Source organism: Rana temporaria, chromosome 1, assembly GCF_905171775.1.
Source record: "Rana temporaria chromosome 1, aRanTem1.1, whole genome shotgun sequence".
Lineage (NCBI taxonomy): Eukaryota > Metazoa > Chordata > Amphibia > Anura > Ranidae > Rana > Rana temporaria.
In genome coordinates, this window is record NC_053489.1 from 409927442 (window position 1) to 409952704 (window position 25263).

The window sequence follows — 25263 nt, forward strand, 5'->3', positions numbered from 1 at the left end:
ATCCTGGTACATTCTGAGTTCACAAGAACAATAGAAGGTAACTGGCTTTCGGACTACCCAAGAAGTAAGGGCACGTTCCCTTGTCCACATGTGGATAGAACAGATACCTTCTATGATTCTAAGAATGAACACAGTTATCCCTAAATAGCTTCCTTACCTCTTGAGGGGGGAGGGGGCGAGCAGGAGTGTCAGGACGCCCACTAACACACAGCTCCTTTCTCTATCTGCAAAGTAGATAGCGTCCTGACCCTCCTGTTCGCCCCCTCCCCCCTGAAGAGGCTTTCTCCACACCAGGGAGAAAGCCTTGCATTATTGTGTGGAGTTGCAGACAGAAGAACAGGAAGTGAGGATTTCTCAGAAGAAATAAGGACATTTAAAAGCAAAATCGAAGGATGAGGTACGTGAAGGAAGACTGCACTAAGGTAAAGGAAGCTATTTAGGAAAAAAAAATTCAACTTTACAACCCCTTTAAAGCACAAATTGAAAAAATACTGCCATATAGTATACCAGAATGCAAAATACAGTGAGAAACTGTATAACCTAAGAATACAACTGGAGGTGTCACACCTTTGGCTCATATAACTGGATTTATAGGGCCAGATTCAGAAAGGAGTTACGACAGCGTATCTCCAGATACGCCGTCGTAACTCAAAGAATCAGATACGCCAGAATTTGTCTAAGATACGACTGGCGTAAGTCTCTTACGCCGTCGTATCTTAGTTGCATATTTACGCTGGCCGCTAGGGGCGCTTCCGTAGATTTACACGTTGAATATGCAAATGACCTAGATTCCGAAACATACGTGCGCCCGGCGCATTTATTTACGTTGTTTACATAAGGCTTTTTCCGGCGTAAAGTTACCCCTTCTCTATGTGGCGTAGCCAATGTTAGGTATGGACGTCAGGACAGCGTCGAATTTTGCGTAAGTCGTACGCGAATAGGGCTGTGCGTAAGTTACGTTCACGTCTAAAGCGATGACTATTTGCGGCGTAATTTGGAGCATGCGCACTGGGATACTTTCACGGACGGCGCATGCGCCGTTCGTTAGAAGCGTCAAATACGTGGGGTCACGAGTAATTAGCATACAACACGCCCCCTACCAGCCTATTTTGAATTAGGCGGGCTTACGCCGGCCCATATACGCTACGCCGTCGTAACTTCTGGCGCAAATTCTTTCTGAATATGGGACTTGCCTGTCAAAGTTACGGCGGCGTAGCGTATATGAGATACGCTACGCCCGCCTAAAGATAGGCATTTCTCTCTGAATCTAGCCCAACATGTTCACATCTATAGGAGTGGTGCACCCCTGTTCATGTTACTGCATAGTTATTGCCACTGTTGGGCATAATTTGATATAGGACCATATTGTTTTTGTTCAAAGCAAATTGACACGATGGTGACTTTTTAAAAGGTTTGCAGTCATCAAAAATCCAAATAATACTCTTTTAATGTCTGTGAGCATTTGCAGCTTCAGATCATCCGACACCTTTGGGAATATTTTAGAAATGTATTTTTAAGAAAAAAATATTAATTCTTTGTTGTTCATCTTCTCATGTTAGTTGTGGTTGTTTTGAGAAATCATAGTAATACAGTATATAGAATTCAAAGTAGATCATTTGTGCCTAGAATACTAGTACAAAATTTGGTTAGGTGGAAAACCTAAGACAAGATCACTTAATCAAAAAATAGAGCAATGTGAATAACATCAGGAGGATGTAATAATATTAGGACAGGGCAGACAGGACTGCAAGCTGTTCACTCAAAAGTAACAAAGGGCAGGTTTCTCCCAGACAGACTGGTCTAGTTGTGCTGGTGTGTTCTTGTATGGTCTTGTAGCTTGAGTACTGTAGTCTAAAGTTCTTAATGAATGATACCTTTATTATTCTAATGCTTGTTACTCTTTCGTTTAATCAGAAGAACCCCAGTAAACCAGACGTGCCGTGGCTTTCCGATGCCATTTGGGTTAGTTGTTGTGACCTAGAAGAGATACTTCAATGCTTTAAAGGAATAAAAGACGATATAATATCTTTACCAATTACCATCTGTTTAGGTAAGTGTGTTTTGATATGTATAGCTGTCTACAAAAAAATATATATTGTTTTGTTTGCCAGCACACAGGGAGCACAATACCTATTTGGTTTTATATAATAACCGCCATGTCTTCTACATTATTTAAGCACCTGCACCACCCCAAGAGCAGGAGCACATTACGTATCACCAGCAGTTCCATATTCCATTTTCAATAAGGTCATGTGTTTAGATGTATACCAGCAATGCCAGTAGACACTTTAGACATGGTATGGTTTAGTCTGGTGTTGCTGAACTTTTTATTTTTAAAGTGTGGTGTTTATAGTAAAGTTACACCAAATTACTCCATAATGCATTTCCTTTGAATTACCTGCAATAAGATGAGATAGGAATGGGCATATTATCCACATTTATCATTATGAAATAACACCAGTGGATATTACGGAGCATTCCTGCTATAATACTTTTGGTCTATTCAAAGGAACTGGCTTACAGAAAGGACTATTTAAAGATGCTTTAGGCATTGGGTGAATGAGCCAGTTAGCTGATGCTTGTATAGAGACACATACACAATGCGTGTGTCAGTGACATAATGGGGGTTATTTACGAAAGGCAAATCCACTTTGCACTACAAGTGCAAACTACAAGTGCAAAGTCCACTTGAAATTGCACTGAAAGTGCACTTGGAAGTGCAGTCCCTGTAAATCTGAGGGGTAGATCTGAAATGAGGGAAAGCTCTGCTGATTTTATTACCCAATCATGTGCAAGCTATAATGCTGTTATTTGTCATATAAAAAAATAAAGGGTATACATACCCAAACCATTTTTTAGTTTTAGATTTAGTTTGTTTTAGAGCAAGGAAAGGTTAAAATCAATCAAAGACCATCAGTATTGGAATGCAAGGATGTTTGGTTTGCGGTAGTAGTGCTGTGCTATCAGAAATGTGTTTACTAAATTATTATCTTGAGAATAACCATCTATTCATTAAGTGGAACTCTTTATATCGTTCAAAGAACTATGAAATTAGATTTCTTACCTACACAATCAAGGCTATCAACCTTTTGGGAATAAAAGCAAATATTGCAATCAACCTAGAGTGTAAAATTACATAATAGCACTCTAATGAGAGACGGCTTTTAATTTACAAGTGGCAGACTCAGACCACCACAGGGGAATAATTATCACGGAAAATAAATAAGCTCATGGGAATATTAATTTTAAATCAACACCATTTTGAATGTTTATTAATTCATTCTACTCCACTTATTAAAAAGGTGGAAACTGAAATCTCAGCAGTGAACCACATCAATAGTCATTTAGAAGACAGGCAAAGTAAATTAAAATGTTCATGAAAGTAGGCAAATAAAGATAAGAAAAATGTATGAGGTGCTTAAAATAGGTCTCCAAGTTGCATTGGTTCCCTAAATTGTTGGTACCATTGCTTGGCTCCTAAGTGAATCAGTGGTCTTTGACTGCCTAGAGACCTAATTACAGGATGCAAGAGCCCTGTCATTTTGGCAAAGGATAGTGAACCTGTAGATGGGAGGCACTGAATCCATAAACTGTATTGGGTTCCTTTTTTAGTGAAGTACACGATTTCTGTCTAAACCCTCAAAGAAAAATTCTTTTATTGCCACACCAGTTGAAAGTCCTCAACAAAAAATGTATTTTGACACATGATCGTGAACAAAAATATATGTATGTTTTTTACTGATCTTAGAATCTATACCGTATTTTCCAGCGTATAAGACGACTTTCTGGTTGCAAAAAAATGCATCCAAAGTCGGGGGTCGTCTTACGTCTTGTACGCCGGGTACGGTCTCCATGCTGCGAGAGCGTCAATGATTTAAAAGACGCTCCTTCTCCTCAGAGTGTTCTGTGATAGGTGGAACACAAATCTTCCCAGCAGCGCCTCTGTTCTGTGTTCCTCCTATCACAGATGCCTTCTCATCCTCGGACGAGATGAGAAGACGTCTGTGATAGGCGGAACACAGAACAGAGGCACTGCTGGGAAATTTTGTGTTCCGCCTAACACAGGACAGTCTGAGGAGAAGGCGCGTCTTTTAAATCATTGACGCGCGCAGCACGGAGACTGTCACCGCACCGCACCGTCTGAAGTCTATCCAGAAAAAAAGTGAGTGATGGCACTGTTTGCAGTGATTGCACTGGGGGGCAAGTTCAGGCACAGTGGGGGCAAGCTCAGGCACAGTGGGGGCAAGCTCAGGCACATAGAGGGGGCAAGCTCAGGCACAGAGAGGGGGCAAGCTCAGGCACAGAGAGGGGGCAAGCTCAGGCACAGAGAGGGGGCAAGCTCAGGCACAGAGAGGGGGCAAGCTCAGGTACAGAGAGGGGGCAAGTGATGGCACAGAGAGGGGGCAAGTGATGGCACAGAGAGGGGGCAAGTGATGGCACAGTGAGGGGCAAGTGATGGCACAGTGAGGGGCAAGTGATGGCACAGTGGGGGGCAAGTGATGGCACAGTCGGGGCATGTAATGTAATGGCACAGTGAGGAATGTAATGTAATGGCACAGTGAGATTTGAAAAAGCCTGTTTCTGTCAGCGGTTCTGGCTACCCCTCAGCTTCCAGAAAGACTAGTAAGAAGGGGGTAGTCTTATACAGTGAGTATATCCCAAAACCAACATTTTTCCTGGAAAATTAGGGGGTCGTCTTATACGCCCAGTCGTCTTATACGCCGGAAAATATGGTACTTCCCTAGCCATGATGAAGGGTAGTGAAAAAGACCCTGAAACATGTTGGCTTATACCATATGTGGCAATAATGATTTTGTTGTGGACTCAGAACAGTTGGTGTGGTACTCCATTTTTTTTCTTTGTGGTTTTATTAAAGAATGCCAGAGTAAAGCACTCCTTTTAAATAACGTGTAGTATTGTAGAAGTCACTGTCTGTTTTACACTTACAAACGGGGACTTCTGAAAGTTGGGGCAAAGCCTTGAGAAAATAAAAATTTCTCACTAAAGCATTGAGTTCAATTTCATCATTAATTTTCTAGGCACCCAAATTAACCACTTTCTGGGCTTTCTTTTGCCCCCTTCATGCCCAGACCAATTTTCAGCTTTCAGCGATGTCATGTTTTGCATGACAATTGTGCGGCCATGCAACATTGTACCCATAAGAAATTGTAATCATTTGTTTCACAACAATAGAGTGTTCTTTTTTATTTAATCACCGCTGATTTTTGCTAAATATATAAAAATAGACCGAAAAATTTTAGAAAAAAAAAACGTTTTTCTTTGTTTTGGTTATACAATTTTGCAAATAAATGACCCTTTCTTCATAAATTTAGGTCAACATGTATTTTACTATATTTCCTTGGTTAAAATAACCCAAATCAGTGTATATAATTGAGTCTATAGGAAAATTATAGTCCATAAACTTAGGTATATGTATCTGAAAATTGATCAGTCCTAATGTACTGACGGCCTATCTAATTTCCTGAGGCCCAAAAAAATACCAGGACTGTACCCCTGTTTGGAAAGTAGACAGTCCAAGGTATTTAGTAAGAGTCATGGTGAGTTTTTTAGAAGTTGTAATTTGTTGTCACAATTTTTTGGAAAATAAAGAAAGTTAAAAAAGTAAAAAAAATAAAGAAAGAAAAAAAAAGTTAATTTTATTTTATTTTTTACACTGTGACCAGAGGAATACAGTGTTACCATAGAAACACTGTACTACTCTGGGGAGGTAATCAGGATATATTTTTTTTATTATGTTTTGCGTATTCCAATAAATTTGGTATAAGCAACCATTTTTTACTGAATGAAACTGATTCATTCAGTGTCTTTTGCTGTGATTAGCTGTGATTGACCAAAGCTAATCACAAGGTGCAGATGGGCTGTGATTGGCCCTGTCTGTACCATGTGATCACTGTGACCAATCACAGCTAGCAACACAATTGTATTCAATGGATGGCATGAAAGGAAGCCACCTATTTACAATTGGCATGTGATCTGCTGTGATTGGTTACAGCGATCACATGACACTGGTGGCAGCAGTCCAGTATAGTGATCAGTCATCGGCTGGTGACAGATTGCGGCGCTGAGTGGCCTTTTGAGAGGACGTCATATAACATCCACTCAGAAGGAGGAAAATCCCGCCCTGCAGTCAATATGCTATAGACCCGGACAGGAAGGTGTTAATATTCTTATCGCTTGCTATAGACCTCTACATAAGCTCAATTTTTCTTTCTCCAGCAAAAGATATTCTGTCCATATTCCCTTACCAGTAAGGATGCATTGTACATAGGTTCATTTTTACTAAGGCTGGACAAGAAGTGTTCTTATGTTGTAAGTCTGTAACATTGATTATTTACAATTTCAAATAAGCCCCTAACCAGCCTCCAGGATATGATACTTTAGACTAAGAAGATACACAGATCTTTTGTGACATTTTTCTGACTGTACAACAAAGGCTAATGATTCATAAAGACCACTCTAAATTTCTGATGTGATTAACAAATATCAGATAAAACAAAATGATCTAAATAGTATAACAGATTTTTATTCTGCTACATGTTTTTTTTTTAAATATATAAAAAATCCCAATAAGTGTATATTGATTGGTTTACACAAACGTTATCGCATCTACAAACTATGGGATATATAATGGAATTTTTATTTACAATCTTTTTATACTAGTAATGGTGGCGATCAGAGGTTTATAGCGGGGCTGCGATATTGCAGAGGACAATCGGGCATTGACACTTTTGACACTTTGCGGGATACTAATACAGTGATCAGTGCTTAAAATATGCACTGTCACTGTACTAATGACACTGGCTGGGAAGGGGTTAAACATTTAGGGTGATCAATGGGTTAAATTTGTGCCTAACGAGTGTTTGTGTTTACTATGTGTGCTGCATTTACTAGGGGAATTGAGGGATTTAAGGCCCTGCTTTGCAGGAACACAGAATACATCCTTCCCCCCTGTCAGAACAGAACTCTGCCTTGTTTACATAGGAAGAGCTCCGTTCTGAGTCTTTGCCTGACGATCGGTGAGTACTGGCTGACATAGAGAACCCGACACCCGCAGATCGGCTTCTGCTGTGAGTAATCACAACAGAAGCTGCGAACCGGCGGCGTGCATGTCCTCTACAGGTGGAAGTGCAGGATCATGTAAATACATTATCTGGGGCACAGCAGTAAAACTGCTTTACGGCAGTCAGCAAGTGGTTAAGGAAACAAAATATATAATGTCAATGATAATAGCTTGTCTTGCATTTTCAGGGTCTCTAAAAATCCAAATTAATCCCTCTTCTTTGGATGGCAATAACGCTCAGATGTCTAAAGTACAACCTGGAAAGGAAAATGGGACTGTGCATGAATCATGGGATGAGAGACTGACTTTATTTCAGAAGTTGATTCTTGTTAAAAGTGTAATGGAGGAAAAGGTAAGTAACAAATACACTTCAAGTATACTTCCTGTATGTTGCCGCTTCTTCTCTGTGTGCGCTGTTCGTCACCACATCAGAGGAGTAGGGGATACCATCCAAATTATAATGTAATCTTCCATCCTAAGGTAAGGCTGAGCTTAGAGCCTCTGCTAGCCATTCAATGGAAGATAGACTGAGCCCAGACCTAAGCTATTTTTAGGAGAAAGACTACAGATGTAGCTGTTGGCTTGTCTTGTTGTTAATGACACTAGATATAAGCACTATCATTCGCAACACTACTACAACCCTCCAGCTATTTCTCTTGGGGTTGATTTACTGGAGAGTGCAAATTTGGTGCAGTTGTGCATGGTAGCCAATCAGCTTCTAAATGCAGCTTGTTCAATTAAGGTTTGGAAAAAAAAATGGAAATTGATTGGTCTTCTATGCAGAGCTTTGCAGTCTCCAGTTTTAGTAAGTCAACCCCCTAGTCTCCTTCCCCTGAATAGACATTCAGCTCTGGGCTCAGTTGTCTGAGAAACACTGGAGTACTAGCTGGTTTCTATTATTATGGGCTTGTGTTGTTGTGGATCCTTTTGCTGAATATAAATTGATCTGAGCACCTCCACATTCTCTTTTTTTTGTATTTACTATAGAAAAACACTAAAGATCTTAAGCTGGCTTGAATGAGTCTGGGCTTCTGATAGGTTTCTGTATCTTTAAGGAGGAAAGGACTTTCTCCAAGGCATGGCTGCTTTCAATGTATGCATTGCTACTGTATATTTTTTCCAAAATTGGGAATTCTAATAGTTAAGAGTAAGGCCTCGTACACACGACCGAGGAACTTGTCGTAAATGAAACATCGTTTTCCTCGACGAGTTCCTTGTTAGGCTTGTCGAGAAACATGACAAGCTTTCTTTGCGTACACACTGTCAAGACCAAATCTCGTCGTTCTCAAACGCAGTGACGTACAACACGTACAACAGCAGGGGAAGTTTGATTCCACTGGCACAACCCTTGGGGCTGCTTTTGCTAATCTCATGTTACTGCGTGTTAAGTAAAAGTTTGGTAGGAGACAATTTGCACTTTTCAGTCTGTTACAGCATGACAAATGTGCTATCTCCATTACAAACGCTACTTTTTCCGAAGGTGCGTGCCCGTCTCATACTTTATTCTGAGCATGCACGGGTTTCTAAGTATACACACGAACGTGTTTCTCGTCGAAAACCAGCCAGACGAGGAACACGACTAGGAAATTGAGACTCCTGACGAGGATAAAGACAACTTGTTCTCTTTTTTTCTCGTCGAGTTCCTCGGCAGTTTTCTCGATGAAAAACATACACATGACCGTTTTCCTCGGCAAAAAAGCTCTGCCACCAAGTTTCTTGATGGATTCTGTCGAGGAAAACGGTCGTGTGTACGAGGCCTTAGGGACAACATTTTACTGAGGTGCCTTGACGCAGCAATAAGCCTTCATTATTATTACTATTATTATTTTCAAATGCATGCAATAAAAAGTTCTGTTTTCAGCCTAAAGTGTTGACATTGTCTAAATAGACTTTTTTTGCTGACTAGCTGGAAAGTGTTATGGAGAATTTTTGTTTTCAATTATCTGCAAGACACCCATTAAGGGGCATGCACAATTCTTATGAATGACCTAATCTTGAGCAATCCTCTGGAGAATTTAATTCTATCTCTGTAAGGCTGCCTTTTTATATATTGTATGCAGTGTTGTCCATGCAGTATTAGGAAACTAATCTTCTTTCTAAACTGAAAAGAAAGTGTTTGCAGATTCCGGTACAATTTAAATTAATTCTATTCTTGTTCTTTTTTGTATGCTCAACAATGCCTTCTTTAAATACCAGTTAATTATTATTGCTTGGATTAGGAATTGCCAGTGTTCATTTATTTAGACAAATAAAGGAAAACATGTTTTAGCATTTTAAATTTTTACCTTGTAATAAATCTTACATTGAGAATGATGCAAAATATTTGCATACTGATAGCTTTCTAAAAAAAGAAATATGTTTATTTTTTTATAAAGCATTTTTTATAAAAGTAAACAAAAGTGTACTTCTTAAAGAAATTGTATCTTAGAAAAATAATGAAACTTACACTATAGGAGTTAACCTTAAAATAGCAACTTTAAAGCTGCTACTACCTGCAGGTTGCAATATAAAGTCATGTGTGCCTTTCCATTCTAATTTAACTTTAACCACTTCCATACCAGGCACTTACGCACCTTCCCGCCCAAGCCAATTTTCAGCATTCAGCACTGTCGCACTTTGAATGGCAATTGCGCGGTCATGCTACACTGTACCCAAACAAAATTGGCGTCCTTTTTTCCCCACAAATAGAGCTTTCTTTTGGTGGTATTTGATCACCTCTGCGATTTTTTTTTTTTTTGCGCAACAACTAAAAAAAAGACTGAAAATTTCGAAAAAAAATTACGTTTTTATTTTTTTCTGTTAATTTTTTTGTAAATAAGTATTTCTCTTTCAATTACGGGCACTGATATGGCGACACTGATGGGCACCGATGAGATGGCACTGATGGACATCGATGAGGTAGTACTAACGGGCACAGATGAGGTGGCACTGATTAGCGGCGCTGGTATGCAGCACTGATGGGCACTCATAGGCGGCACTGATGGGCACACATAGGCGGCACTGATGGGCACACATAGGCGGCACTGATGGGCACACATAGGCGGCACTGGGCACTCATAGGCGGCACAGATGGGCACTCATGGGCGGCACTTATGGGTGGCACTGATGGATACTTATGGGTGGCACAGATGGGCACTGATAGGTGGGCACTGGGCATGGATAGGCACTGTGGGGTGGCACTGATGGACACTATGGGGTGGCACTGATGGACACTGGGGTGGCACTGATGGACACTGTGGGGCAGCACTGATTTTCCCAGGTTGCCAGTCAGTGCCCATTTGTGGGCACTGATTGGCATCTTTTTTTATTTTTTTGAATGCTTTTTTTATTTTTTTTCAGACTTTTATTTTTTTTGCAGGCTTTTTTATTTTTTTGCCCACCCTGGTGGTCCAGGGTGGGCATCCCTGGTGGTCCAGTGTGGCGATCCGAGGGGGGGCTGCGCTGATAAACAATCAGCGCGAACCCCCCCTGTCAGGAGAGCCGCCGATCGGCTCTCCTCTACTCGCGTCTGTCAGACGCGAGTGAGGAAGAGCCATCAACGGCTCTTCCTGTTTACATCTTGATCAGCCGTCATTGGACACGGCTGATCACGTGGTAAAGAGTCTCCGCCGGAGGCTCTTTACCGAGATCGGAGATGCAGGGTGTCAGACTGACACCCTGCATCACCGATCGCCGCGCTGCGCGCCCCCACGGGCGCGCGCGGCATGAAATCCTGCAGGACGTTCTGGAACGTCCTGTCAGGATTTCAGAACCACTTCCCGGACGTAAATCGGCTATAGGCCGGGCGGGAGGTGGTTAAAGGAGTTCTATGATCACAGCATACACTTTCTTTTTCTTTTCCAATACTTTTTGGTGCAAAGTTTTGTATGGTATACAAAAGCATAAACAATGTCAAATAAATGTCAAAGAGCCAATGCTTCCTCCAATACAATTATAGGCCATAATGTAGTAATCAAAGAGCAGCTAAATCACTTTCATTTTCTGTAATAACAATGCGCATAATACTTATATTTGACAACTTGTCTGTCTGCTGGCCATCTCTTTCCACAACTTTCTGGATTACCTGCATGCTTTGCAGCTTCTGTGCTGTTCACTTTCAAACCTATGGACTATATATCCCATGGTACCTTGCTGCATGCAAGCAGTGATTCCTGTACTCACCTGCCTCCTGAAACTCCTCCTCTCAGCACCTCTGTAGCACAGAAAGCAGGCTCTATGAAATGTGTGACACATCTGTGCCTACTCACAGGGCATAGTGAATACATGCCATAGAACCCAAGGAAGTGAATGGGTGGGAATCTTCACAAATCAAATATTTTACCCCTTATATATTACACTCCTTTGCTTCTTTGGTATCCTGCTTTGATCTTTCAAGGGGTATAGGTAGCCTGAGGCAAATACTAATGTTTAAATGCTGCCATAACAATGACTGTTAGAGCCAGTTCACACAGGGGCAACTTGGGATCGGACTTGAAGTCGCCCCAAGTCGTGCGGTTCAGAAAATAAATGGAAGTGGATGGAGCAGTCTTAATGTACACTACTGAAGTCAATCCGACTTCAGAAAAGGTTCCTGAACTACTTCAATCTGACTTCTAGGTGACTTGTACCCATTGATTTCAATGGAAGTCGCCTCCAAATTGGATCCCCATCTTAACTGAAGCAACAATACAGGAAGAGAAAATTGTTTTTTAGGCAAACCCCTCCCTTTGTTTTTTGATTGGCCACTGGAAAGTCGCCTGTCCTGGAGGCGACTTGAAGTCGCCTTGTAAGTCGCCCCAAGTCGCGCTGTGGTGCGCGCTCAGTTCGCGTCCAGGTCACCTCGCAAAGAGTCGTGTTGCCCCTGTGTGAACTGGCTCTTACAGTTAGAGGGGTGTTATAGTGAGAAATGTTTTCCACATAAAGTCATGTAGTGTTACTGAAAATGCTGTAGTTCTGGAATATTATGTTCCATTGTCAGTAAGTATGCAAATAGGCCTCAGTTTAATGCTGAGTTTCTCCTTAAAGCCGTGTTCCACCCCCAAAAAATAAAACCAGCAGCTACACATACTGCAGCTGCTGGCTTTTAATAAATGGACAATAACCTGTCCTGGAGTCCAGCAATGTCGGCACCCGCAGCTGATGTTTCCATCAGCTGTCGGGTGCTGCCGCCACCATTGCTAGGAAGAGGACCCGGCAGTGTAGCCTTTCGGCTTCACGCTGGGAACCCTACTGCCAGAGATGTATCTTGGCCTAGGCCGACAAGGCCTAGGCCTAGGGAGGCACTTTGCAGGGGGCGGCGTTTCACGGCCCCCCCCCGCACGAAAACCCCCCCAAACATCTTCCCAATTCAGAGGCAGCCACCTACTGAGATTGCTGCGGAGCTGCCGCCTCCCGCGGCTGGCTGCCTTTCTGTGTGTCACCGTCAGGTCCGTCACGCCGCATACTGTGGGGAGCGACTGCCAGTGCCGCCCCCATAGATCTGGTGCACGGCGTGCACATTGCTTAGCTGGTGGATGCTCCGCCTCCCAGCCTCCGCGCGGCATCGTAGCATCTGGTCGGGACGGGAGGAGGAGCAAGAGAGAGAGGGGAGAAGAACGATAGTGGACCGTGGCATGGAGGAAAATAAAGTTCAGCAGCAGCAGCACTCACTTATTAATTTTTTTTTAAATGTGAATCCAGCAAGATGTCTAACCAAGCCCCCCCCCCCCCCCCCCCGGCCCGTTTATTAACTTTTTTTAAATGTGAATCCAGCATGATGTATGATGTCTAACGACCGACTCCCCCCCGCCCCCGCTTATTAAGATTTTTTATTTTATTTAATTGTTTTATTGAACCAGTGATTCTCAGCTTGAGTATGAGTGTCCCCCCCAACCCCCGTTTATTAACTTTTTTTTTTTATTTAAAGCGGAGGTTCACCCTAAAAACATGTATATAACATTACATTCTGCATACTTCCAACATTTACAGTATGCTGTTTTTTTTTGCTGTACATACTGTATTATTGCTATTTTCCACCCGGCTTCCCGGGTACTCACTCCCGCGTTCCTATGCAGAGGTGCATTGTCATGTGATTGACGTTCTTGAGAAAAACTTCCCCCCGGCGGAAAAGGCGCGTCATGAGTTTCCGAAAGTAGCCGAACTGTGAGTCAGGTCTATACGACGCCTGCGCACTGACTAGAAGCCGTGTAGAGCTGACTGCGCGTGCACTGTATAGAGCTGACTCGCAGTTAGGCTACTTTCGGAAACTCGTGACGCGCCTTATCCGCCGGGGGGAAGTTTTTCTCAAGAACGTCAATCATCTGGGCGAAGTCCCACATGACACTGCGCCTCTGCATAGGAACGCCTACTCCCGCGGGAGTGAGTACCTAGAAGTCGGGTGGAAAATAGCAATAATACGGTATGTACAGCAAAAAAAAAGACAGGGCGGGTCTTAAATAGGAAGGGGTGTGTCCTTGACAGGAAGGGTGGGTCGTATTTAAATTAGGGGGTGCATGAGTTTAGTCAGGCCTAGGGCAGCACAAAACCTAAATACACCTCTGCCTACTGCGCATGTGCGAGGCCCGCTCCTTTCTCCTAATGGCACGGCAGCCGGGGGAGGGAGGAGGAAGCCCCGCATTGACGTCACGGGCCGCAGCCTGGATTCCCGGAAGTGGCAAAGGATACCTGTCAAAGACAGGTATCCTGTCCCCCCTCCCCTCCGAAAGTTGACAATCGTGGCCCTGGAGGGGGGAGGAATCTGATGAGCGAAAGTTTCAATTTTGGGTGGAACTCCTCTTTAAAGTTGAACTTTAGTCAGAAAATTAAGTCCTTCTAGATCACTTCAGATTGGCCCCTTTTGCAGATATAGCTATGTAAAACATTAAAAATAAGTGCCTAAACTGTTTAAAATCCAGTAATACACTGTCTCACCCTGCTCTGCACATGCTCAGTTGCTCTCCATTTTTGGGCACTGCTGAATTATAGAAGCTGATCCACGTTACAACAGAATTAAACCCGGCTATTCTTTACAGCCAAGGTGGCTGCTTCTGTTTGATCTGCAACTGCCATGGTGCTGCACATGTGATCAGTTATGACACCAGCAATCTGATGATTTGACAGTTTGGTTGAGGACACAAGCAAATGTGGCATTTAGCAATCCAGGCATACCAGGAATGTAAAGGTTTTTTGAAATTGTTAAATCAATGGGTTTACTTACGCTTTATGATTTATTGCTGCTCGGGGCTCTGGGCTTCAGAAAAATGTCAGTTTCCGGGAAGAAGAAACCGGAGCAATGCTGGAGGCAACTTACAGCTCACACTAATTTTGGTAGCATAATTATTAATGTGGAATGTATGTTTCATGCTAAAGAACATTATCTGTCACAATAAAGTGACATATAATTTTCTTTGCTTTTTTAATGTAAATACACATTCTGCCCAAAGGTGTCCTTTTTTGTCACACCCTGTTTTTGCAGTAACTGTACTGAAAAAATAAATACTGAAGATAATAATTTAGTTTTAACAGATGTCTATACTTTTTACTGAAAAGTCTAACTGAGATGCACTTAATGAATATTTTCAAATGATTGTTTTTCATTTTAAGAATAAAGAATTAAATATGTATTTTTTAGGTTGTTTTTGCAATCACAGAGTTTGTGATTCTTAATCTTGGAAAGAAGTTCATTGAGAACCCACCTGTCGACCTTGCTACCCTCTACCAAGACATGTCACCCTCCACACCTTTAGTTTTTATACTAAGTACTGGATCAGACCCAATGGGAGCATTTCAAAGATTTGCGAAAGAAAAGGGATATTTGGAAAGGTAAGAAAAATCTATTAAGTGTCATAGTCATGTGCATTCATCCTCTCTTGCTACCACTCTCCCTGAGTATTGGAAATCAATTTTACAAACGCTAACTGCCTGGACCAAAGATATTACTCAATTAAGTCAAAGAAGCCTTTAGCCAGTGATCTAACTCAAAAACACAATCCTTTGTATTATTGCTAGTGATTTTATTTTGAAAAATAGACTTAAACTCTCCTCCCTCCCCCACCTATTTTTCCATCCTTTTACCGTGGGGTTACCAAACCTCTTCCCTAGGTTTGTGTTAAATATCTGTTCTTCATTTATATTCTTTTAACAAAAATAGTTTGCCATGAGGGATTTGTAACGTAATACCATTGTCAATAACAAAAAAAAAAAAATAACTTCTATATGCTATTAAATACCCTGAACATTGAGAGTTTTGAATTAAACCATTAACAAGAAAAAACAACAAAAAAGAAAGAAAATACTTGATGTGACATGTTTCTAATTTTTCTGGTGTAATACCAACATTTTACATGGATGAGTTTTAATCTCTCTTTATCCTTGCCCACAATACTTGTCAGATCTTCCTAAAAAATTCTTACCTAAAAGTATGGTTTTTATAGCATGCGCGTTTACATATGTATATACGCGCATACATGTTTACTTGCGTAAAAAATGTACTATCTAGTATACAGTGGATATAGAAAAGAATCATCAAAATAATCCTAATTTGTTGCTTTGCAGCCTGAAATAAAGACATAGGCCTCCTACACACGACCGAGGAACTCGTCGGGCGAAACACATCGTTTTCCTCGTCGAGTTCCTTGTTAAGACAAAATCTCCTCGTTCTTAAACGCGGTGAACTACAACACATACAACTGCAGGGGAAGTTTGATTCCACTTGCACAACTCTTAGGGCTGCTTTTGCTAATCTCATGAGTTTGCGTGTTAAGTAAAAGTTTGGTAAGAGACGATTTGCATTTTACAGTCAGTTACAGCTTGAAAAATGTGTTATCTCCATTACAAATGCAACTTTTACTCCCGTCTCATACTTTATTCTGAGCAAGCGCGGGTTCCTTAGCATACACATGCTCGAGTTTCTCGTCGAAAAACAGCCCGACGAGGAACTCGACGAGCAAATTGACACTCTTGTCGAGGAAAAAGAGAACTTGCTCTCTTTTTTGCTCGTCGAGTTGCTTTCGACAGTTTCCTCGATGAAAAATGTACACACGACCGGTTTCCTCTGCAAAAAAGCTCTCGCACCAAGTTTCTTGATGGATTCTGCCGAGGAAACCGGTCGTGTGTACGAGGCCTTACAGTTTTTGTTTTACCCAGCTGTATTTACCTTATGACATTCAAGTGAAAGCTATAACACCAACATTGTCAGAACCCCCCCCCCCCGGCAAAAACAGAAAAAGGATCACCCCCTCCTAAAATCAACTTGTAAATTCAATGAGGTGTGGTTAATCACCTTCTCAATGGCACACAAAGCCATTTGATTTAAAACTGTGATCAGCTGTGGTCATTGATTAGCTCAGCATCACAAGAGCTTTCCTGGAGCATTTCAGTCCCTGGTAGTGCAACTGAAGCAAACAATCAACTATGGCTGGCAAGGCACTGCGAAAAGATCTCATGGATAAAGTTGTGGACAGGCACAAGTCAGGAGATGGATACAAAAAAAATCAAAGGCATTATCTATGCCTAGAAGCACAGTGTCAAGTCTATTAGGAAGTTGAAGGTGTTTGGTACAAAACCAACCCTTCCTGGATCAGGATGTCTCTCCAAACTGGATGAAAGAACCAGGAGGAAACTGGTCAGATAGGCCACCAAGAGGCCTACAGCAACTCTGAAGCAGGAATTTATGAAAAAGGGGTGATCCTTTTTTAAACTCAGTTTTTTTTCTTTTTTTGCATGTTGGTGTTGCAAAGCAACAAAATGTGATTATTTTAAAGGTGGTGGTTCTTTTCTATACCCACTGTACATGCATAAAATACTGACCAGTAATGGAGATTGTTGTATTTTTTTTTTTTTAACTGATCTAAAAGCGGCGCTAGTTTACTGATATTTATGTGCTTGTGTGTGTGTATAGGTCCACTGAAAGCAATGGGCTGCATTTGGATCAGTAAAAAAGAATGCCTGAATGCCTAAAAACATGTTGCTTTTGGTGCCCGTGTGCAAGAGCCCTCGTAGTCAAACAGTAATGCAAAATTATATAGTGTTACAAATTCTGTTATTTTAAGCAATTTAACTCTTACAGGGTACAGTCAATATCTCTAGGACAAGGCCAGGGTCCAATTGCAGAAGGAATGATAAAAGATGGCATGAAGAGCGGGAACTGGATATTCCTACAGAACTGCCATCTGGCTGTATCGTGGATGTTGCCTATGGAGGAACTTATAAAAAGTTTTACAGAACCAAGTACGTGCAGTAAAAAAATTAAAATGTTTCCTTTTATATAGAATGCTATAAAGAACAAGGAAATTTGCAATTTATTATAGGGATTCTATTTATGAAGCATTATTCACCCAATGAAACTATAACTGACATTCAATCAAGTGAGATTCTATGGCATTTTCCTGACATTCTGTGGTCACATTCACCCTTTTTAGACTATGCAAAAGCAGCTAGTGAACCGCTGTACAGTAGCTGCAAAAAATAGATTTTACGCTGCAGGTGAATCTGCTGACTGCTTTCCATGGTGCTGAAACAAAAACTTACAGCAGTGCATTTTGTCCACGACTATCATCGATAGATGTCGAAGGGAGAACTTTGAGGCTGAATTATGCATCTCCAGTATAGGCCAGTTTAGAATGCTAGGACTGCAAGCTTGTCAGTAACACATTCTCATTTCCAATAAATGGTTCCAGACTGCTCTCTTATCTGTCAGAATAATAAAGCTGGGTCCGCATTGTTCCTGTCCCTTTTGTGTTGGAATACCACACTGTGTACTTGAAGTTTATTAACTCTGAGTCAGTGCCAATTAAATAGTTTTCCATACAGTTCTAGTTGCCCATTCTAAGGCCTCGTACACACGGACAAACATGTCCGATGAAAACGGTCCGCCGGACCGTTTTCAGCGGACATGTCCGCCCGGAGATTTCTGTATGATGGCTGTACACACCATCATACAGAAATCCGTGCGTACACGATACGCGGTGACGAGGCCGCGCCGTCGCGGCGACGGTGACGCGGCGACGTGCGCGGCCCTGGAAGTTTAATGCTTCCACACATGCGTCAAAGTGATTCGACGCATGCGAGGGATGGCGGCCGCTCGGACGGTAAGACTGTACAGACGACCGAACGTGTCCGACGGACAGGTTTCCAGCGGACAGTCTCTTGGCATGCTAAGAAATTTTTGTCCGCTGGGAAACGGTCTGCTGGACAAATGTCCGCTGGAAAATGGTACGCTAGGCCCTACACACGACCGAACTTGTCCGCTGAAAAGAGCCCGCGGACCATTTTCAGCGGACATGTTCGGTCGTGTGTACGGGGCCTAATTGTACTAAAGAGTAGGCAACATATCTCTATTGCCCTGTACACATGACTGGTTTTCCTGACATGCCAAAACCCAACATTTTTCCCGACGTGATTCCTCTCAAGCCTGCCTTGCATACACACCTTCAGTCAAAAAAAACGCTCGACCAAAGCACGGTGACGTCCAACACGTATGATGGCACTATAAAGGGGACGTTCCATTCAAATGGCACCACCCTTTGGGCTGCTTTGGCTGATCCTCATTTAGTAAAAGTTTGGTGAGAGACGATTCGCGCTTTTCAGTCTATGTGCTTTTCAGTCTGTTACAGCGTGATGAATGTGCTATCTCCATTACGAACGCTAGTTTTACCAGAATGAGCGCTCCCATCTCATACTTGATTCTGAGCATGTGCATTTTTTTCCCCTCGGAAAAGCATACACACAAGCGTTTTTTGCGACGAGAAAAAGACTGACGTGAAACACGACGAAAAAAAATAGAGCAGATTCTAATTTTTTTTCAGGCAGTTTTCTTGTCTGGAAAACTGCAATGGAGCATGCACACAACCGGTTTTCCCGACCAATCTAAAAAATGGCAGTTTTCTCATTGGAAAAACTGGTCGTGTGTACGAGGCATATCAGACTTTCTACCCTCAGCTTTGGTGTTTTAAATGTGCCGACATCTGATCATGTTTGTATGATACTAAGGCTAAGCAGTCAATGGAAAAACACTGCTCCACCTCCACTTTCACCCATGCACTTTTTCAATATTATGCACACGCCTCCTCAGATGTGTGAGTATTAATACAAGAATAGCGGCACACACAATCTCCTCCGATCTTGCTTTTTTTTCATATCATTTTGCTTCAAAAAACGTTTCAGCCTTGGTTGGCCTTAGTCAAAGGCGGTGGCACAAGACTGCAAAAACTACAAATATGGCCCTAGAAACTTTGATTAGCTAGTTCCTATAGTTATCCAAGCAAAAGTCATGATAGTAAATGTGGTGCAGTAGCAATAACAAATGATACAGAAGATCAAGAAATCAGATACACGTGTTTAAATTAGTACCATAATAAAGTACCATGAAACATCTTGTTGCTTCCATTTGTGTTGCTTCTGCAAGAACAGTGATCTGAAGTGAGTTAGAGCACCGGGGCTTTCTTGTCTGGAAAGTATATTGAGCTTTTGCTCTCCGTTCTTACATAATAGCTATTATTTGATGATGGCTTACAGGACTGTGAGGACCACAATAACATTATCTCTGTATTTATTTAGCTATTTTCTACTTTAATCTACAACAGATTATTTTAAAAGTAAATCCCAGATCATGATGCCAGATGAACAGATGGTTGTAGATGGCAAAATATTTACTGTACTTTTTTTATTTCACAAAATAGTTTTAAGGTACTAAAGTACTGTTTATATGCTGTAACCGTGTGAGATTTCAGGTCTAATCATTTTAACACCCTCAGGCCTCTTACACACAACCGAGGAACTCGTCGTAAATGAAACATCATTTTCCTCGACGAGTTCCTTGTTAGGCTTGTCGAGAAACTTGACAAGCTTTCTTTGCGTACACACTGTCAAGACAAAATCTCGTCGTTCTCAAACGCAGTGACGTAAAACACGTACGACGGTACTATAAAGGGGAAGTTTGATTCCACTGGCGCCACCCTTCTGAGCATGTGCGGGTTTCTAAGCATACACACAAACGTGTTTCTCGTCGAAAACCAGCCCGACGAGGAACACGACAAGGAAATTGAGACTCCCGAAGAGGAAAAAGAGAACTTGTTCTCTTTTTTTCTCATCGAGTTCCTCTACAGTTTTCTCCATGAAAGACATACACACAACCGTTTTCCTCTGCAAAAAAGCTCTGCCACCAAGTTTCTTGATGGATTCTGTCGAGTAAAACGGTCGTGTGTACAAGGCCTCAGTCCTGTATCATTCAGGGCCATATTTCACTGGCCTTCTAGTTGGCTTCATTCTTGGAATGAGATCACCGATTTGACAGTTTTCCATATAAGCTCACTGAATAATATTGAAATGACACTTGCCTGGTCCTTCAGTGCTCAAGGAAATCAATCTAATTTTATATTCCCTGGAAAAGGCCACGTGACACAGCCCTTGAACTCCTGCTTGTCATGGGGAAAAAATGATATTGACCTAGAACCCAACAGCTAATTAAAGATTAGTGACTTCTTCTGTCATTATCATTTTGTTAAGCAGCATGGGAAAATGCTCAGCTTAAAGTCCTTTCATTTCCATCTTTTAATAGCCAGTTTGTGTAGATCAAGGTGACTGATTTTATACCTTTAATGAGGCTCTGCTGTGTTTTATAATCTAACTGCTTTATATTACAGACGTTTCCATCAATGAGAATTTCAGATTATTTTTGAGCTCAATGCCAAGCAGAACTTTCCCTGTCACTGTGCTCCAGAACTCTGTCAAGGTGAGATTATGTACAGTGTTCGAACAAGCAGACCACATGTTGAATATCACATGCATTAAAACTGATATAATCAGTAAAAAAAAACTGTAGGAAATAAGCATTGTGCATAGCAAACTTGCAACTAGCGTGCATTGTCATAGCCGATGTATCTGTTCCATTTCTTCTAAATGAATTATGGTATCCACAAAGTTATTTATAGATTATATTTGTCTACAATTTTTATCTTTCATTTAATCAGCATAACTTAACCATCTTAACGAGTATGTAAACTAGACATGTGCACACTGAAATATTTTGTTTTGTAATTTCGTTTTCGTCCGAAAAATACATTTATTTAGTTACTCCCGAAACTCATTTTTATTTATTTAGTTTTTCGACAGAATCTTAAAAAAAAAAAAAAAAAAGGATTTCGACTCTTCATGTCTCTCTAGGTCGAATCTTCATGCCTCTCTATGTCTAATCTTCATGTCTCTCTATGTCGAATCTGTCATTGAAGGCTCATGGTCTCTGTCGAATGTTCTAAAAAAAAAAAAAAAAAAAAGAAGATTCGACAGAATCTTTAAAAAAAAAAAAAAAAAAATTCGACTCTTCATGTCTCTCTATGTCGAAACTTCATGTCTCTCTATGTCGAATCTTTTCTCTCTATGTCGAATCTTTTCTCTCTATGTCGACCCTTCTTCATGTCTCTATAATGTCGAATCTTTTCTCTCTATGTCAAATCTTTTCTCTTTATGTAGAATAATATTGGACTAATAGAGTTAAGGTTAGGCACATTCGACCGCAACGAAAACGAAAATAAAGCATTTGTTTATGTCGGATCTTTCGTTTTTCGTTTTTTGTGCTTTCGTTATCGTTTGTTAAAACGAAAACGATAATACCTGAAATTCGGACGAAAATGCATTGGGACGAAAACGAATGCACATGTCTAATGTAAACCCTAACAGTTAATGTTTCTAATTTGCTTCCTTTTGTGTTTTTGAAAAAGTGGGAAATAATAGTTGATTCTGCCCAAAATCTGCAGTGTTATTGCAATCAGTATTATCAACCCAGTACAGTTGTATTCAATAATTTTATTGTTTTTCAAGAAAAATACATCATTAAACACATTATCAACTTTGTGCGAAAAGTACAAACTACAGTCTTAAAATCTTAACCACCCCCCCTTTCCCAAACCCCCCCCATAAAAAAAACCATACCCACCCCCTCTTCCCTCCCTTATAAACTCCCTTCTCTTCTCTTCCTAATCCTCCCCAACTAGTCGATTCTCTGCATGCTCAGAGCATTAATGTTCCCTTGTATTCTCATTCCCCTATATCACATATTTCCATATACTTCCTCGATTTCTTAAAATCCAGCCATTTTCCCCAGGTATTGTTGTATCTCAGTACAGTTAACTAAAAGAATACCTTTCCCCTGTGTTATGGCGTTATGTAGTCCTAAAGCAATTAAAGTCCTAGGATATCAGTGCATTCTGCATTGCATGAGATTACATAGCATTTAATTTATGCCATAACCATGGTAGGGTTACAGCCCTGAGCAGCTACATTTCTGTGGTGGGCGGTTGGGCCAACCTGCTTTTACCACATTGACTGCCCATATGAACCCTAATGCCCTGTACAAACGATCGGTTCGTCTGATGAAAATGGACCGATTTTTTTCATCAGATATCCGATGAAGCTGACTTTCATCAGTCGTGCCTACACACCATCGATTAAAAATCCGATCCTGTCCAACTCGGTGACGTAAAACACAACAACGTGCTAAGAAAAATGAAGTCCAATGCTTCCGAGCATGCGTCGACTTGATTCTAAGCATGCATGGATTTTTGACCGATGGATTTCCCCACAGACGATCATTTTTTTCTATCATTTTTTTAACCATAAGAAAAATTTAAAACGGGTTCTATTTTTTTTCACGGATGGAAAAAAAAACGATGGCGCCCACACACGATCGGTTCCTTCGATGAAAACGGTCCATCGGTCCGTTTTCATCAGACGAGCCGATCGTGTGTACAGGGCATAAGGCATCATGCACAGTGGATGTTTTTAAAGCTGCTCTGGTGTTTTTTCCCTGCCTCTTAACTCCCCTATGTGTCCATGCACATATCGACTTTTAGCAGCGTTTAGGGGCAAAGGCTTTTAGAGGCAGTTAAAAAAAAAAAGACTGGCAGATAAAACGCTTAAAGCTACTAAAAGCTGGTAAAAGCAATAAACGCCCCTAAACGCTAGGCCCGTTTAGTGCTTGAGAATTAATGCATTTCAATGGCCAGAATAAATTACTGTATTTATCGGCGTATAACACGCACAGGTGTAAAACACGCACCTCAATTTTAAGAGGGGAGTTTAAGGAAAAACAAATTTCACATCCTTCTTTACAGTACACAGCCCCCCCCCCTATTCATTATACGCCCCCCCATCCAGTACACACCCCCCATCCATTATACAGCTCCCGTCCATTATACATTCCCCCATGCAGTACATATCCCCCTATCCAGTACTCATCCCCCCATCCATTATACATCCCCCCCATCCAGTACACAGCCCCCCATCCATTATACATCCCCCAATCATTATACAGCTCCCCTCCCCAGTACACAGCCCCCCATCCATTATACATCCCCCATCCATTATACATCCCCCATCCATTATACATCCCTCCCATTCAGTACACAGCCCCCCTGCACTCCCAGAAGACCCCCAGTCTCCTGGGACAGTGCTGCCAGCATTCTCTACAGTTAGGTAAAAAACAAAATCACTGTCAGCCCCTTCCACACTGCTCCTGTGTCACTCCCATTACAAAACGAAGCTTCCATATACCTCAATAGCTCTGTTTTTTTTCACTGACCTGGTCACATGACTGCTCTCCTCTGTTTTTACACAGATGGTCATGTGACCGCTCTCCTCCTCCAATCACTTTTTTTTCCTCAACTTTAGACTATGCAGGGAGCATTGTTCCGGGGCCAATGGGGGGGGGGGGGCGGACCGCCCAATCCCCGCCCCCTATTGGTAAAACATGATAAAATCAGCAGAGCTTCCCCTCATTTAATATCTACCCCTCATAATTACAGCGACTGCACTTCCAAGTGCACTTTCACTGCAATTTCAAGTGCACTTTGCATTTGTAGTTTGCACTTGTAGTGCAAAGTGGATTTGCCTTTCGTAAATAACCCCCATTGTGTTCTAAAAGCACTGAACTTTGTAACAACCCACACCTATGTATATGTATACTTTACACAGTGTGAATATGCATATTATCATTTGATACTTGCATCCTTACCAGGAAAAAAAAACTATGTTAAAGTGAAAGTTTAATTTTCAAAGAACATACTGTATATTATGAGGGGTTTTTTTTGCTACATTTACCTTGAAGTGATTTCTGAGGTGACTTATACAATTTCGCTACACTTTTTTTGTTACTGCATATGTACTTAAAGTGGAGGTCCACCCTTAAAAAAAAAAAAAATTCACCAAAATTCTACAAAAAAATTGAATTTTTTTTTTTTACTTACCAGAAATTGCAGTTGCTATGTGGATCTTCCTAATCTGCCTCTTCCTAGTCCGTGGCTGGTCTTCATCCTCACGTTGTCTTCTGGGGAATGGTGCGCGCTGCCTTCTGGGAACTGTGTGTATCCCAGAGAGCAGCCGCCCATTCATACAGCGCCGCGAGACTCACGCATTTGTAGTAGGAAACGGGCAGTGAAGTCGCAAGGCTCCACTGCCTGTTTCCCTTAGTGAGCATGGCGGCGCCGGGACCTGCAATGATCGAGGAATCAGCCTTGGGAGGCCGACATCACAGACGCCTAGGACAGGTAAGTGTCCTTATTAAAAGTCAGCAGCTACAGTGTTTGTAGCTGCTGACTTTAAAAAAAAAAATTGCGGGTGGAACCCCGCTTTAAAGTGATTGTAAAGGCTTGTTTAAAAAACAAATAAACAAAAACAAACATGTTATACTTATCTCCTCTGTACAGTTGGTTTAGCACAGAGCAGCCTGGATCCTCCTCTTCTCGGGTCCCTCTTTGCTGCTCCTAACCCCTCTTGAGTACCCGCTCAGCCAGCAGCTTGCTACAGGGGGCACTCAAGCTGAGTCAGAGCTCCGTGTATCCATTCAGACAGGGAGCCCCGACCTGGCCCCATCCCCTCTCTCCCCTGATTGGCTGACTGACTTTGATTGACAGCCACGGGAGACGATGCTGATCTGTCTCAGCCAATCAGGAGGGGTGTGGACATTGCTGGAGAGATAAGGAGTTCAGCTAGGTAATTAGGGGGTGCTAGGGGGTCTGCTACACACCGAAGGTTTTAGAATAGAACACATTAAGATAAAAAAAACCTTCTACCTTTACAACTCCTTTAACACAGTTCTGTGAAAAATTTGTTTTACCGGTAAAGCAACTTCAGACAATACGAAAATTGCCAAGTGCTGATTAGTCCTACTACATAGAACAGCCAGCTGCGCGACCTAGATTTCCTGGGTAAAATAGTACAGCTACCTCAACTTC

General features: G+C 41.7%; 1 protein-coding gene across 1 annotated transcript in view; it reads left to right on the top strand.

Moving 5' to 3' along the window:
• DNAH6 (dynein axonemal heavy chain 6) overlaps positions 1–25263 on the top strand; it is a 386479-nt gene that overhangs the window by 309457 nt on the left and 51759 nt on the right. Inside the window, exons 62-66 of the mRNA XM_040324272.1 lie at positions 1915–2050; positions 7270–7433; positions 14670–14860; positions 17106–17266; positions 20680–20768. Of these exons, the coding sequence (XP_040180206.1) occupies positions 1915–2050; positions 7270–7433; positions 14670–14860; positions 17106–17266; positions 20680–20768 (741 nt within the window). The remainder of the gene's footprint in view (positions 1–1914; positions 2051–7269; positions 7434–14669; positions 14861–17105; positions 17267–20679; positions 20769–25263) is intronic.